At 36.8% G+C, this 16815-nt stretch overlaps 1 protein-coding gene across 1 annotated transcript in view; it reads left to right on the top strand.

Annotated features, from left to right (window-relative positions):
- Nucleotides 1-16815, top strand: part of LOC150096284 (heterogeneous nuclear ribonucleoprotein F-like) — a 127279-nt gene that overhangs the window by 97031 nt on the left and 13433 nt on the right. The window contains exon 6 of the mRNA XM_090408939.1: nucleotides 10340-10506. Within this exon, the coding sequence (XP_090265065.1) occupies nucleotides 10340-10506 (167 nt within the window). The remainder of the gene's footprint in view (nucleotides 1-10339; nucleotides 10507-16815) is intronic.

Below are 16815 nucleotides of genomic sequence, written 5' to 3'. Positions count from 1 at the left end.
TACCCTTGTTTGCATCCTTTCCACAGCTTCTATATCCTCTGAACCAAGAAGACCAAATCTGTACACAGTAATCCAGATGTTATCAAACCAAAGCCTTATAAAGATACATGGACTTTAGTCTTATGAGGGGAATCCTCTATGGGTGCTGTTGGCTTAGCCTTAGATGTTAGATGAGATGGGAGGAATAAGAATTAGTTTCCCAGATTTTGGGGAGTCGAATGCAACCATATTAAGATTAGGCTAGTTTTTTAAGTCTGATCTTATAAATTTGTAAGATTTGTGCTGGATTTGTTTGAGTACATCATCTGCATAAAGCAAATTGCTGAGTTTGATATCTCTTGATTCTTATATCATGTTTAATGTCACTTTCTTAATGCGATCCATATAGATAATAAGAGTACAGGCAGTGTTTTTTTGCTGCACCATACTCACTCACTGTCACCATAACAAACTCTGGCAACTTATTCCACTCATTTACCTGGAATTTCACCCTCTAACAGACCTTTTGAATTATGTAGCATAGTCACCAAAAAAACTTAACTTTCATATCAGCTTGAGCAGAATATCATTTACTCCAGCTTATATTATATTCATCCAAGCTTGATTTGCTTCCTCAGCCTTAAGTAAAAGGCTGGTTTATAATCCACTAATTCAAGTCCTACCTATGAGTTGTGGAAATACCTTCTGAATATGAATGCTGTGCCAAACAAAGTGGCCTTTTCACAAAGTTGTTGGAGTTTTTTTTGGATTTCACATTTTTCTTTATCCTTTATGATTAAAAATGTTTTGCCTGCTGTGAGCCACTCGTTTTTGCTTTGTCCTTCTAAAACATCACTAAATTGGTTAGTAGGTCTTTCATGTAAGCCTGTCAGATATTGCAACTAGTAGCCATGTAATTCATCCTTCCCAGGTATTTTTTTTTTTTTAGCTTGAGGGAGGAGGTAGACTCCTACTGTGTGAAGTAGGAAAATAGAAAAGAATCATCCCTATCCCTCTAATACAGTGGTCGCCAAACTGGTCGATTCTGGCTCAGGGATCGATAGAAAAATATAAGACATCATTGTACGGGTAATATTTAATTCGGTTAACTTGGATTACCTCCATCCTGAATGACAACGCAATTAAGAGTGAATCGTAGGAACAGTGACATGAATAAGACCTGTAAGATGGAGCAAGGTCATGAAAATAGTTACGGAGGCCAATCAAGTAGGCCAAAATGACGTATTTACCAATAAACAGATGTGTGTGGTTCCCGCTCGGCCGGCAAGGCAGGAGTGAGATGGCAACATGTGCGCAGTCGCTTATTTACTTATACTTGCACATATTCGATCCCAGTCTCATTTTTGCCATCGACATACAAGTGAGCCTTAATGTTCTAAAATTCATCAACATATATATTATAATTCAATCGTTATTCATTCATGAACTAAACTTCTCTATGCTGAAGAATTGAGAAGGGCCAGTAGTAATACCAGTATGTTAATATCACTAGTAATACTAGTGATGGTAATACATACAATAAACACTGTAACTATAAAATAAACAATCTAAAAACTCGCATAAGCGTCTTTTTCGCTTGTCCTATTATAATTACGTAATAGTAAAATAGAGGGGGGTCGATAAAACATCAAGAAACTCTTGAAGGGGTCGACGGGTCAAAGAAGTTTGGCGACCCCTGCTCTAATAGCATCGGGGAAGCAAAATGGAAAGGAATACAGAGGGAAAGAAGAGTAGGGACCAGTCTACAGTTAATATAACAGGCATATATTATATGAAGTAAGACATGGTCTAGCTTCAGGTGCCTCAGGTTTGCTGTACCCATACTCACTAAAGTGAGCCCTTGAAGTTTATATATATATATATATATATATAAATAAATAAATCTGTTCCACACAAGAAAGACCACAAGACCTATAGCACATTAGTGCCATGTGTGTGGGCAAAAGGAATAGAAGAAAGGAAAGAGTCTGTTCACATTCTGCTTGAATAGCTGACAGTTGTGATCTTTGGGAGAGGCTCTTCCAAATGACAGATGTAGATGGAAGAAAAGAGGAGTCTGTGAACTTGGTTCAGTGAGTTTTAAGATGGACTGTAAAATGATGTTGCTTAGCAGTGGCAATGGCTCTTGTTTTCATAATTTTGGAGGAATAATAGTGGCCAATTCAGCAGAGCACTGTCCATGAAAGTATCTGTAAAAGAGGCAGAAGGAAAAAACTGAACCCCTCTATGGGAGAGAGATGTTTAATTAGCCAGATTGGCCTCTTCTGGATGGAATCTCATGTTGGAGGCTTAATGGATTGTATACAGCATTCAGAAAGGATTAAAACAGAATTTAATACATCCTATATTTCGTCTCAGTCACTGAGACATCTTCATGGATTACAAAAAACTAACGTAACATATACACATACTACACAATACTAAGCAAACCATATGGGTGATTCTAGAGTCCTATCTAGGTGGAGCGCCTTCTATGGATGGTTGTAGGTGGCCTGGAATGTAAGGTGGGATCTCTGATTAATGTTTCCCAAATCTTAGGAAGCTTAATGCAACCATATTTATTTAGATTTGTTTGATTGCTGAGAGCTGTTGCGGTTTCTAAAAATAGTCTATTTTTAATTTACTGTGATGGAACATGGTGGTTTTTTTCAAGAGATCCTATGGGTTGTATCCAAGAAATGGTCAGCCAGGCTTGACTTGACCATAAGCATGGTTGCAGATGTATGACTTGTGTTCCTCTAGGCAGATGGTTGCTGATTACTCTGTCTGTTCAGAGTACGCTAACTTACAGGAACAGGGCACTTGAAAAAAATCCAGGCACTGAGAGAGGAGGGGGCTGATCTTTTGTAGATCAGATAAAGGTAGCAAGTTTGCAGTGAGGTTTAAATGTTGTGTGTAGGTTGTACTTGTTTAAAATCTTGGCTATTTTTTCCAGTGTGCCACAGATGTGGGTATGGTAATGGCATTTCTAAACTTTCTCAAACCTTCTATCTGGCTAAGATATGTAGATGATGTGTTCTCTATTTGGCCTCATGGCCCAGACACATTAGACTCCTTTCTCAGTCACCTCAACAGCATACATCCAAGAATCCAGTTTACTATGGAAAAGGAAAAGAACAACAGTTTACCCTTCCTATACACCTTAGTTACATGCCTTCCTAATGGTACGCTTTCCCTCACTGTATACAGAAAGCCTACACACACAGGCAGATACATCCACAAACTCTCCCACTACCACCCTGCTCTACAGTATGATGTTATTAAAACTTGCGAAGAGAGCCCTCAATCTTTGTTCCAGTGGAACCGCCCGTGCAACAGAACTCGACCACATATGCAACACCTTCCCCTCCAATAGCTACAGCAATTATAGTATTAAAAAAATAATCAGTTCCTCCCCCATTCCCTGGCCATCTCTTCAGAAAGAGTTTAGAAATGCCATCATCTGTGGCACATTGGAAAAAATAGCCAAGATTTTAAACAAGTGCAACCTACACACAGCATTTAAGCCTCACCAGAAACTTGCTGTTCTTATCCATTCTACAAAAGATCAGCTCCCTCCTCTCTCTTGGTGCCTGGAGTTTATAAAGTACCCTGTTACTGTTGTCTGGCATACTTTGGACAGACAGGCAGATCAGTAACCATCTGCCTAGAGCAGTGTTTCTCAAACTTCAGATATCTGCATACTCCCTCTTAAATTTTCATTATTAACAAGTTCTCCATTATCAAACAATAAATAAAGTATATTTCATTGCAAATGTCTATTTTATTTGAATTTATATTCATGTAAACAAAAAATATGATTTATTTTTAATACAACAAAATTTGGAATATGTTCCTCTTCGTTTCCCGTACATGAAAATCCACATTTCAAGTAATTCATATCATACTTACTAAGATTTTTTTATCTTCTTCCTAGTTGGTTCTCTAGAGATGTCAGACGACACACCATTATCAATTTCATTTGATCCAGATGCAACATCAACATTTTCTTCTTGCTTACAGCTACTGTATTTGCGATATTGCTCTCTTTTGTGGGTTTTATAAATCGAATCTTTAACTAATGATCCATACTTAAGAATTTGAAAGCTTAAAAAAATTACTGTATTTAATCGAATATAACTTGCACTTTTTTCCCAAAATTAAAGCTAAAAAATTGGGGAGATGTGATTGATTAGTTAGGTAGTTTTTTTTTATTCCAGTTGTCTCTAATTGCATTATTTGTTGAGAAATATAATGATTCCATCGTTAATGATGCATAACTGAAAATTGCTGTGTATCCCCGGGGGTACGCTTACCACACTTTGAGAAACACTGTCCTAGAGGAACACAACTCATACATCTGCAACCACAACTAAAGTCAGTCATGCCTGGCTGACCATGTCTTCGATACAACCCATAGGATCTCTTGGGGAAAAACCACCATGCTCCACCACAGTCAATTCAAAAATTGAGACTATTTTTAGAATCCATAGCAGCTCTCAGAAATCTAAAAAATATGGAAATAGAGATCTACTTTACATTCCAGGCCACCTACAGCCGCCCATAGAGGGTGCTCCTGGTTGGTTTAATATTGTGTGGTATTTGTGTATATGTTATATTAGTTTTTTTGTCATCCCTGAAGATGTTTCAGTGACTGAGATGAAATATAGGAAGTATTAAATTCTGTTTTAATCCTTTCTGAGTGCTGTATACAATCCATTAAGCCTCCAACATGATGTTTTCACAGCACTTAAGCCTCAACAGAAGGTCTTTCGGATAGAATCGAGCAATCTTTGAGAGTATTTTGGTGCACCCCTGAAATTTTGAGCAATATTCCATGGTTGGGCAGATTTGGGTTTTGTATTGATTTAGCAGGTGTGTCCTGTGATAAAGTATGTTTTTTGACTGCTGCAGAAACTAGTTGAAATATGGTTGTGCCGGGAAAGATCAGAGGTTCAAGTCAGTCCAAGTAGATATATCTCAGTATTACTAAAAGTAAGGGGAAGGATTTGGACTGAGTTTTGGTGGCATTGAGATTTACAAGGTTGTATTTGCCACACTGGGAAATCTGAGTTCAGGTCCCTAGTCATGGTAGTTCTTAAGGATTCTAATACCTGACTTCCCCATTCCTCCTATTCATTCAACAGGTTTGTCGAATGAATAGGAGGAATGGGGAAGCAAAGCTATGGATATGATTGGAAACCTGTGAGAGCAGGTTTATATACAAGAGGAAGAGAGTGGGTGAAAGAACAGAACCCTTGGAGACTCCTGCATTGGTGGAGAAATCTGAAGAGTTAGCCATCCACCATGACATATAGTGAGCAACCAGTGAGAAAGTTGATATCCAGTTGCAGAGTGGAGAAAGCAGCAGACAATAGGGTGGCAGTTTGGTGAGTAGGCCCCTGTTCTAAACCTGATCAAATACCTTTGAAATGTTGAGGGCAATCACATGAGTTTCTCCATGGCTTGAGTCCATAGGTGGGTGGTGAAAGCAAGATCAGCTGTAGATCATGAGTGGTGGAATCCATATTACTGATTGTTGGTATGTCTCTAGATGTTTCAAGAGTTTGTTGTTGATGACCTCGATAATTTTTGAGAGAACCGAAGTGAGAGTAATTGGACTAAATAATAAAGTAACATGTAAGTTACTATGCCACAGGTTCCACTAAAAATTAGTAATTGGACTGTAATTTGATGGGAGACTTTTATCACCTTTCTTTGGGGTTGGATTGATGTTGATCTGTTTCCATGTTGTTGAGTAGAATAGATTAAATATGTGTTAGTTCTGGGGCACAATTTATTAACATAATAGTAGTTGGATACCATTAGGACCAGATGCCTTGCTTGTGTTCAGGTTATTGGGGATTCTTCATATTTCTTTTTGTCGGAAGACTGGGTGACATGAAGGAAGCCATTCTTGTAGTGTTGAGAGGGAACTTTGCCCAGGTCGAAGAGAAGAGTGATGCCAGTAAGTTGGCCTTATCTTTTGGTGAGGTGACTACAGTACCACCTGGATGTGAAAGTCGTGGAAACTTGGGTGAGCAAAAGTTGTACACAATGGCCTCAGCAAGGGACCCAAAGGGAGCGACTGCAATTTGGGCAGGAGGGAAGTTTACAGCATTTAACTTTCAAAGTCCGACTTGGACTTGGCAATGATTCTTTTACAACTGTTGGGGACTGCAGTATAGGCAGAGAGGGAAGCTGTAGTTTTGGTCTTGAGCCAGTTGTGGTAAGAGGTTTTTTTTCTTTTTTAGCATTGGCACACTTTTTGAGAACCAAGGCTTGAATAATGGCTGAGCATTTGGGCTGAATAGGGGATGAAGGCCTTCATTTCTGTGAGGATGATTTCTATTATTCAGTCTGAGCAGGTGTTTGAATCAGAAGAACTGAAGCAGTAGTTGGACCATGGGAAGGAGGAATAGAAGTCACTGAGATCCTGAGACAAGAACATGAGTCTGAACTGGTGGGTGTAGGTTTTTCTGCAGCAAAAGTTGTGTGAAGTTGCGGTCATTTTCCAAAAGGAGAAACTGACTCTTGCCAACTCTGACCACATCTGAGCTACTTTTCCACATCAGGCTGTGATAGCTTTTTCCCTCATGTATTGATACATACTCTTGTTTGCATTCATCTTGAATAGTTTCTTCTGTAATTCCTTGTTTTATTTAAGGCTTTCAAAGTAATTACTCTAGACATCTACAATATATTTTTATCTTTACTTCAGTTTTCATGCCTTTATCATCTGTGATTTCTTTTACAATACTCTTTCCTTCATTTTTAATATTTTTCTATAGCCTCCAGAGCATTTCTTCTTAACATCTGTATTCTTATCAAAGTCTTCCCATGTAATTTTAGCCATTTTACATACGGCTTGCTCTCTTGCATTTTTTCTCTGTATTCTTTTAGGATATCTGCTGATTTATGTCCTAGGAATTTTCAGTATACTTTTTTCTTTTCTATGCCTGCATTATTAACTTGTATCCATCATAGTGTTCTTATTTTTCTGTTCTTGGTGTTTAGATATGCAACAAGGACAAGCTTTTCTGTTTACTTGTCCTTCCTTTTCCTTCTCTAATAATTTCCTGTACTTCTTCCTTAATAGAACCTTCTGTGGAACTATGCTGCATACTTTTTTTTATTAAATATAGACTATGCATTGTTCCATTTACTTCATATAATTATAATTTTTTAAAAAACATTTTTCTGGACACCTTGATCTATGAAACTTTGTACACAAGGTTATGAAATTACATATCCATATGTACAAATAATTTTCTTTGTCCAGTTCCCCTCCAAGAAGTTTATCTTCATGTTTTGTGAATGGAAAAGACTATCACTAGTCTTTTCCATTCTTTGAACATTATTGTTTTAAAAAGCATCTTATTTATTACTTTGATTTTGCTTAGTAAGATTTTGTCTCAGTAGCACCAATTATATCCATGTGGAATTTTTCCAATTCTCTTGCAAGTTCAATTTCATTTCCATTGATACTCCTTATAATGATGGTTCCTGTCTTCAGTTCCTTCAACACTGTTTCAATAACAGTTTAGTTAGCTAAGTCCCAGATTGATATCTCATCCTCTTTTCTCAGTACTCAGTGAATATTAATGAAGCCCCATCGGTTTTGCACATTCTTTATAGGCTACGTCTTCGTCTTCTCATTGTCTGTTTTAACCCTTAAGTGACCTTTTAAGGTTTGTCTTGTTTTGGGAAATTAACTGAAGTAAAAATGCCAAATAAAATTTTAACACTATGCAAACTTTTTTTCTAAAGTTTGCATAGTGTTAAAATTTATTCTAATTAAAATTTAGTCTAAAGTATGAGAAATATTATGATTTTGAATTTTCTCCTGTAAATGATTTTTTTTTTTTTTTGTTAATGACTAGAAAGAAATAAGAAACCATAGCAATCATGTACATTTATTTACATACACTCAGTCTCCTGATTAGGAGTCACTGTGAATTAATCCAGCTGGCGTGCCATTTCCTTGCCTCCCCATCCTAAAGGTAATATGGAAACAGTATTATTGAACTAAGGTGTAAAAAAAAAAAAAAAAAAAAAAAAAAAAAGTTGCAATTTCAGTTATTTGATTGCAGTTTTATCATATTAGTTTTTTGTGTGACTACCAAGAATGGGCTGGCTTTGTATTTCTGGAAATGTGGAACTATTTATTGAAATGGTCCTTTCCTTTCCTTTCAGTGTTTGTGATATATTCACAAAGTAGAAATGTTTCAGATATTCATGTATGTGTGCATCAGAACTCGAAGTGAGAAAACATTGCTTTTGTGATGTTTCTGATGCCATGAAGACAATACATAGATATTCTTCTTCATCCCACTGCTTAGGGCAGTCAGAGTGCCCTGATTGGGATCACACTGAATTAACGGAGCTGACAAAACCACTCTTCCCACCTTCCTAAGGGCAAGTATTCAGACTTGGTAGACCTTTCTGTTCACAGGGCTGGTTTGCCTGTTTTTGAGGGACAAAAAACATGAGATTCCAGTAGGAAAAAACACTATTTCTGTCAAAAACTCACTATTTGCTTAAATAAGACCCAATAAAGGTTCCTTCTTCATGGCAGATGAGATTCAAACTCAGTCTTTTCATCCTGAGAACTATTGTACCAGCTGTGAGCTACAAAGGCTCTTCACAAATATTGGGCTTACACAAAAATTACCTTAATTTAGATAGTCCTATTTTAGGGCTTTGTTTCTCCATCTTTTTGTATACACCATGGGCATGCATCTCTTTGATTTTCAAGATATCTTGACAGCCTGAATGAAAATAAGCATCTGCGTGTCCACACGTAGTAAATTAAAACTCTCCTGAAGAGTCATTCTAAGGATCCCATTTAGCCTGAATTCTCTGACTTATGGTCAGATTGTTCCATAGCCAGTGCTGATTCTAAAATGTCTCAGACCTGTAGTAAGTGACATGCAAGCACTACAGAGCAGTGCACCAGTCTTGACTTGCTATATCCATGAGAGGAAATAGTTTGTTGTTCAAGACTGATGCTAGTACACATATCACTTCTAGACATTGGATCATTTAAACAGAATTTCTGCAGAATTCATCTTCGTTGATATGGATTGAGTTATTTTTACAAAATATCTAAGTAATTAAATGATATTTCACTGTATCTAATCCACAGTTAACAAGTGCTATAATTGAATAATTAAGATAATTGTTACTTGAATGAAGGTCTTTATATTTCACTCTGGGTCCCCCCCCCCTCCCCCTCCCCCCACACAGCAGCTGCTAAAAATAATAAATGCAACTTTCAAAGGGCAATGTGCAATAAACTTGTTTATCTCTCACACACACATAGTGCCATCATAACATCAAAGACAGTTAATTTAGGCAAATCATCTCCTATCTTCTAAAGTCTAGTGCAGTGTTTCCTGTGATTTTGCTAGAAAAACATCAGCAAAATTGCAAATAGCCTGTCCCCTGATATATCCACCAATAATTTTGCTCGGCCTTACATCCATCCTGTATAGTTTGCTATTTTCTATTCATCTGTTATGGAATTTATCATTGCCCTTGCCTTTCTTTTCTGATAAATGATGGTTATCAACACCCACTTTCTCTCAACATCTGGAGATGCATTTAATCAGCACTAGGTCTAGAGTTAGTCATATTCTATCGACAGTGAATCTCCTAGTCTCTAGATTCAAATATTTGAAGAAACTGGTCACTCTTGACATTTTCATTGCATTTCATTGGTACTGGGATACAGGCTCTTAATTCATCCTTTTGATAGGCTTACCATTAATGATCATGGGAAATCAGTCACTCAGTTACCATACTGCAATTGGAGGATCAGTTTCCTGTAATCATTCCCTTCTGGTCGTGGTTGATTACATCTTCTGCCATTTTTACTCCAGGACCCTTTTCTTTTACCTGTGCACTTTTTTGATTAATGGCCTACTTCATTTCCTACATGTATTTCGTTAGCAGTGCTCCATTCCTCTTCATTTGACAAATTGTATAGAAATTAAGTAAGTGTTCTAAGCTTCAAGATTTCCATAACTACAGTTGACAGTCCTATAGCAAACTTAAAGGGACCATAGGAATGGTTTGTTATAGCAGATAAGTTCTTATCTATGAGAATATTTGGTTCACAAGTAAAAAAACAAAAAATCAGAACAGTTTTATTTAGGTAATTGAAGTTTTGTGGTATCTTTTGTTGTAAATGTAATTTTAGCCTCTTACAAATGCCTGCTTTGTTGATTATTATGTCTACACACACACACACACACACACACACACACACACTGGATAAGAGTAAAAGCAGTGTAGATCATTTTTATTAAATTGATGTCTGACTGAAGCAAATCTTTCTTGTTTTACTAAAATTTAGATATATAGAGATTTTCAAGAGTAGTCTTCAAGAAATTAGAGCATCAGCTGGTCCAGGTCCAATGAGAATGCATTTTATGAGCAATATGAGGCCTAGTCCGTATGATAGGATGGATCGTCCCGGAGGGCAAGGAAGACGATATGGTGGCCAAGGACGCTCTTTTCAAGGTACAATTTTTTTTTTAACTTCAAATGTACATTCGAATATAAAGTTTTGCATACAAATTTATTCATACCTTTGAAATCATCAGAATAATTTGTTAATCCTTAGAACCACGACTCTTACAAATTTTCTACAATGGATTGACATTACAGAGGGAAATTCATAAATGCTAATCACTTATTGAAATGTGTGAAACTTATTGATGTAATTTAGCATTAATTCAGCTATAATCATATAGCTGATGTATTTTATTACTTACATACTGCTACTGTTCCTCCTAGTACAGCTTCTGGTATGCTATGTTGTACAAAGTTTTGTAAAAGATGTACCATTCTTCTTCTTCTGCTTTGACTACTTAATGAATTAAAAGAAATGTATTTATATAATTTCATCATGCAGATATGCTATCTTTTGAATAATTTTAAATATTGATTGGATATATTCTCTGGGCAAAATGCACATATGAAATCCTTGTTACTTGCAGAACTTTGAATATAAATCCTGTTAAATGGTTTTTGGTAGCTTATTATCAGAGATATAAACACTTATAATTATTAAAAGATCAGTTGTTTTATAAACAACAGCCAGTCTTGTTCTTATCAGTGACTATCACCTGCCCTTTCCATGTGCTTTCTCTGCCGCTCTCCAAACTATGTCAACCACTCAGACCTCATCTATAGCTTGACTTCCTGCAGTCAAAATAATCCAATAGTGAAGTCATCATTTTGGGAGGAATTCAATATCCACCACTCATATTGGCTTCCCTTCTCCAATTACACCAGTTGGTTACACCAATCAAGCAGACTGCAGTGTTGAGGTGTTTGCCACCAGCAGTGACCTGTCTCAGATCATCAATCTTCTTACCAGAATATTTGCCGAGACACTTGACCTCTTCTTAATAAGATCTCCTTTGAAGTATACTGTGGTTGTCACTTCTCTTGACAACTCGGATCATAACATTATACACGTCTCTTTTGCCTCTGAACGGTACTTTCACCTAGTTCTCATGTCCTTTGGCATTATAAGGTACCAACTGGAAGACCCCCCCCCCATGACTTCTATTTGTCCTACCCATGGTCCAACTACTGCTTCAGTTCTGATCCAAACATCTGCTCAGACCATATAACAAATGATCCTCACAGGAATAAAAGTTTTCATCCCTGTGAGGATCTACTCCAAATTCTCAGCCACCCTCAAGCCTTGTTTCTCAAAAAAGTGTGCCAATGCTGTGAAAGAAAAAAACCTCTGCTTACCACAATTGGATTAAGACCAAAACTTCAGCTGTCTTCTCTGCCTATACTGCAGCCAGCAACTTTAAAAAGAATCATTACAAGCAAACTTGCTTCCTGCCCAAGTGGCAATTGCCCCTTGCCAAGGCCATTGGACACAATTTCTGCTCACCCAGATTACCACCACTCACATCCAGATGGTACTGTAGGTAGTTATGTGAGGTAACTACCAGATGGTAGTTATCTCACATAAAGACAAGACAAATTATCTCATTAATATACAACTTAAAGTAGTTCCCCTATTAGAAAGCCCTAAGGTACTCCATTAGTCACTCCTATTCATGCTCCACCAGCTTCATATCCATTCCCGTTTGCTCCAATTTTTCTAATAGTTTTCCATACAGCATTCTGTCAGATGTCTTTGTAAAGACCAGCACTGTCATGGTGTAACTGTTTCTTTTATCCAATTCTGCTGTCACATTTATTTTAAAATATGAATAAATTACTAAGGCAAGACACATTTTGCTCAGTATGCTGCATATTAAAAAATAAATTCTTGTTATTTTATGTTTAACCATCCAGATCAATTAGTATCTGTAACAAATTACAGATACTAATTGATCTGTAATTTATTTCTGTCTTGGAGCCACCTTTATGGAATGGTGGGAACTGACATGTAAACAACTTTGTCAGAGGCACTGCCAGTACTCTTGCACATTCTCGTAGCACACAACCCAACATGCTGTCCTGTCCCACTGCTGCATTCACATTGATACTTTTCAAAGTGTGATTGCTTAGTAGCTCAACTATTTCCTCTGCCTTCTATCACTTTCCCACCTTCAGCACTGAGTAGTTGTCCTTCCATAAGCATTCATTCTCTTACTTGCTACATGAAGTAATCACTCTTCTTGTCTGTGCTTTTTATTGCTCATGATCATTCTTGTTACTTTTTGTTTATTTTATTTTTTATTTTTTGCAGCTCTTGCTTTCTATCTCTACTCATCCACTTCCTACTCACTTAGTTTATCCTCCCAACTGTGGGTATGCAGTCTGATACTGCTCCCCTCAAACAATCCCTGATCATTTCCTGTGTAAATTCTTTCATTGTGGCTTCTGAAGCTATGCCACTGCTCCAAGCTGTCTTTCTAAGTCTCTTTATTACCAACTTTATAGCTTAACATAAACTAAACATGCGGAATTCACGAGAGAATTCTGTGTGTTTAGTAACCTCCCAAAATCTCATTGCATGGTTACTTTATCCTATTGGAGTCTGTCTACCTTGGTTATGGATAGATCATCTGATGCTGTTACTGGATCTGGCATTCCCTCCATCTCGTGCAGTTTCAAGTAGTTATCCGTTAGTAACTAAGAATTCCATTTCCATCTTGCCATGTGCCCTTTATTCCCCTCCCATCTAGGTCTCCATAGTTAAAGTCCTATGTTAAAATTGCTTGGTCTGCTAAGCTTTAGTGGTTCTCTTATCAATACCTGAATGCATCAACAAAATATTCATCTTGTTTTTATTAACTTTCTAAAATCTGTATATTCAACATATGTCTGTGTTTTTACAAATTTTTTAAACACTGCTTACACATGATCTTAATATAATCTTTGTCACCTTTCATGTGGTTGTCATAACTCTGCACAAGGTAGTCAGGCTTTCCCACTTCATTTTTTATTTAAATTGACTGCTTTTTTTTTGTTTTAGTTTCTTGCTCATGGGAAAAAAAAAAAGAAATAATAAAGAAAATCATAAGTAAGCCAGTGTACTTGAAAATACCATAATGGGCTCAAATAATCTAATATTATCAGTTTTGTTCAAAATATAAAGACATTTATATTCTGAGCTTCAACTTACCAGAACATGCGCTATGAAAGTGACTGCAGTTTAAAAATTGTGATTAAGCCATTTACAATGTTCACCAAGGTTTTATGCAGATGATGTTATACTTGTAAATAAATCAGGTACAAGTCTGTAAGATTCCCTGACTAAATTGAATAACTGTTGTAATAGATATGGTATGAAGGTCAGCAATAACAAGACAAAGACAATGAAAATAGGCAGAAGCATTGAATGGAGAACTTATAGAGCAAGTAAAACATTTCAGCTACTTAGGCATGATTTTTAGTGAAGACAGTAAATTAAATATGGAAATAGACAACAGAATCAACAAAGCTGGTATGGTAGGAAGTCAACTGAATTAATTCATAAGAAATAGAGAGAAATTAGTCAGAACACTAAATTAGCTGTATACAAGACAGTGTTCAAACCAATTTTAACTTATGGATCTGAGAGCTGGGTCAGAAGTAAAACACTTGATCAAAGATTAGAGACCGCAGATATGAGAGTCCTGAGAAAGATTATAGGCGTGAACAGATGGCAATATCATATTAAAGACGGGGATATTAGGAAAGAACTTGGCATTGTCAGCATCCAGGAATGTGTTAGCAGAGCTAATCTCAGGTGTTGTGGTCACTTAAACAGAATGGGCGAAGAAAGATTAGCAAAACAAGTATTCTCTGCCAGGCTGGCAACAAAACGACCCAGAGGAAGACCAAGATATAGGTGGATTGATAGGTACAAAGTGCCTTAGATGATAGAAATATAAGATCTGATAATGTTGGAGTATTGACAGGTAAAATTTGGAGGAAAGTTGTAGATAGGAAGTTAGTAATGATGTAAATTTTTCATGTAGTACTGTCATATCCTGTACACCCCTTGGGGTTAGATTCAGGGATTTGATGATGAAATCTGAAGTAATCTTGCAATTAAACCAGGAAGATAGAATGCAATCCACACGTGTAAGCCCTATGGTAGTTTCATCACATTTGGGTATGTCACGGCATTTAAAAAAATGTATTTTCATACTGAACTTTTTATATTTTTATTGTGACACTGTATTTTTGTATTTTAATATGGGCTAAAAATGAACTTGCTATTTTCATTCCTGCATTTGGCCTGTTTGAAGTAATTCGTATGCTCTATCATTACTCAGTAGGGTTTTGAAATATGATATTGATTATGTATATTTCTGTTCCTCAAATTTCTTGACTTTGGGTTCTGAGTGTACCTGCACATTACTCAACAAATTTACTTGCTGATTTGACTGCGGCAGATAGGTTTTGGCAAGTAGCTGAAGACTTGGAAAAATAGAATATTATATAATAAATATAGTATATAGTAGATATAATAAATACGAGGGTAGTCTGAAAAATTCTTGGCCTCCACCATAGATGGCAACACTTGGCAAGTTTTTTTTTTTTTTTTTTTTTTTTTTTTTTTTTTTTTTTTTTTTTTCCCAAGTTGGTACATCTGTCCCAAGCATCCAGTGAAATTGCAAGTCATTCTATCAAGTAGTTTGTTTTATACAGCTGTCTGAAGCAAAAGTGTTGTCTGTATCCCTTGAAATGGATAAAATTGAGTATTGTGCTGTTATAAAATTCTTTGTAATAGGAGGTTTAACGGCAAAAGAAATTCATTCGAATTTCATAAAAGTTTATGGGACACTCTTCTCCTTCGTTTTTGACAATTAAGAAATGGACTGCTGAGTTTAAACATGGCTGAGCCAGCCTTGAAGATGATCCACGTGAAGAAGTCCAGAAATCATTGATCAAGTGCATGATATGGTATTGGATGACTGGTGAGTCAAAGTGCGTGAAATTGCTGAGACTATAGGCATTTCAAAATAACATGTAGGATATAATTTGCAGGAAGAATGGCAGATGAAAAAGCTCTGTGCAAAATGGGTGCTGCGTTTTGCTCACAGCAGATCAAAAACACACTCTTGGATATCTCTGAACAGTGCTTGGAGTGTTTTAACAAGAATAAAACTGATTTTTGTGCATCGATTTATTACTATGGATGAGACTTGGATTCACTATTACACTCCAGAATCCAAACAGCAGTTAAAACAGTGGACAGAAGCCGGTTGCTCAACGCTAAAGAAGACAGTCAGTTCCATCAGCAAGAAAGGTCATGATGTTGGTGTTTTGGGATGCTAAAGGCATTTTGTTTATTAATTATCTTGAAAAGGTTAAAACAATAACTGCCTAATATTATTCCGATCTTTCAACCAGACTAGATGAAAAAATTCGTGAGAAAAGACCTGGTTTACAGAAGAAGAAAAAAATCATTCTTTCATCAGGACAATGCACCTGCTCGCAAAGGTGTTTGCACTATGAATTGTTGGAACATCCACCCTATTCAGATTTGGCTCCCTCTGACTTCGATCTCTTCCAACACTAAAACTCTTCCTCACTGGTCAGTGTTTTTCTTAGAATCAAGAAGTGATTGCAGCTATAGAGGTCTATTTTGCAGATCTTGCTGAGAACTACTACAAGGATGGGATAATGGTGCTGGAGCATCGCTGGAATAAATGTATCACAAAAGTTCTGAACTTATTGGAACTTCTAGAAAGGAAAAAAAAAAAAAAAATACAACTGCCCACAACTTGACTATATATACCCCAAATCTTATATCAAAGGTGCAACAGATAAAGTGGGCTCACTCTTGAAACAACACAATCAGAACAGTATCCAATTCCCTCAGACAAATTGAGGACCACCAGGATCCTTTCTCCTTCCCATGTGTCTACAGTATCTCCCTGTCAATGTGAGATGCAATTGGACAAAACAGAAATGGCCACCATTTCCAGGAAAAAAAAAAGAAACATAAATATATATTCTGATATACACATACTGGCCATGGAATTAAAAACTTTCATGTTGGACTCCTTATCTTAAATTACAGCACGTGTAGTTTCACATAGATTCCACGTGGTGTTGGATTGCATCTACATCTCCAACATACCAGACATTCCCAGGACAGTCCTTTTAGTGGCTCAGATTTGACAGATCCTGGATCTGTCAGATGTCTTTATCTGGGTTTTTAGATCTGGGCTTTGTGATTGCCAGGGAAGGTGGTGGAAGTTGCTGTTGTGCTTTCTGAGCCATTGCTGAACTATTCTTGTGCAATGGATAGTAGCATTGTTGTCCATGAAACAACTTCTGCCTGCTTGGATAAAAAGTCAACGTTGCTGGATGGACTTGATCAGCAGCAGTGTTCACAGATATATTCCTTGGAAG

The sequence above is a fragment of the Typopeltis vanoorti genome, chromosome 19 (genome assembly GCF_054136105.1).
Source record: "Typopeltis vanoorti isolate ZY-2024b chromosome 19, IOZ_Tvanoo_1.0, whole genome shotgun sequence".
NCBI classification, from domain to species: domain Eukaryota; kingdom Metazoa; phylum Arthropoda; class Arachnida; order Uropygi; family Thelyphonidae; genus Typopeltis; species Typopeltis vanoorti.
Note: the sequence above shows the minus strand (reverse complement) of the source record. Positions and strands in the feature narration are given on the sequence as shown.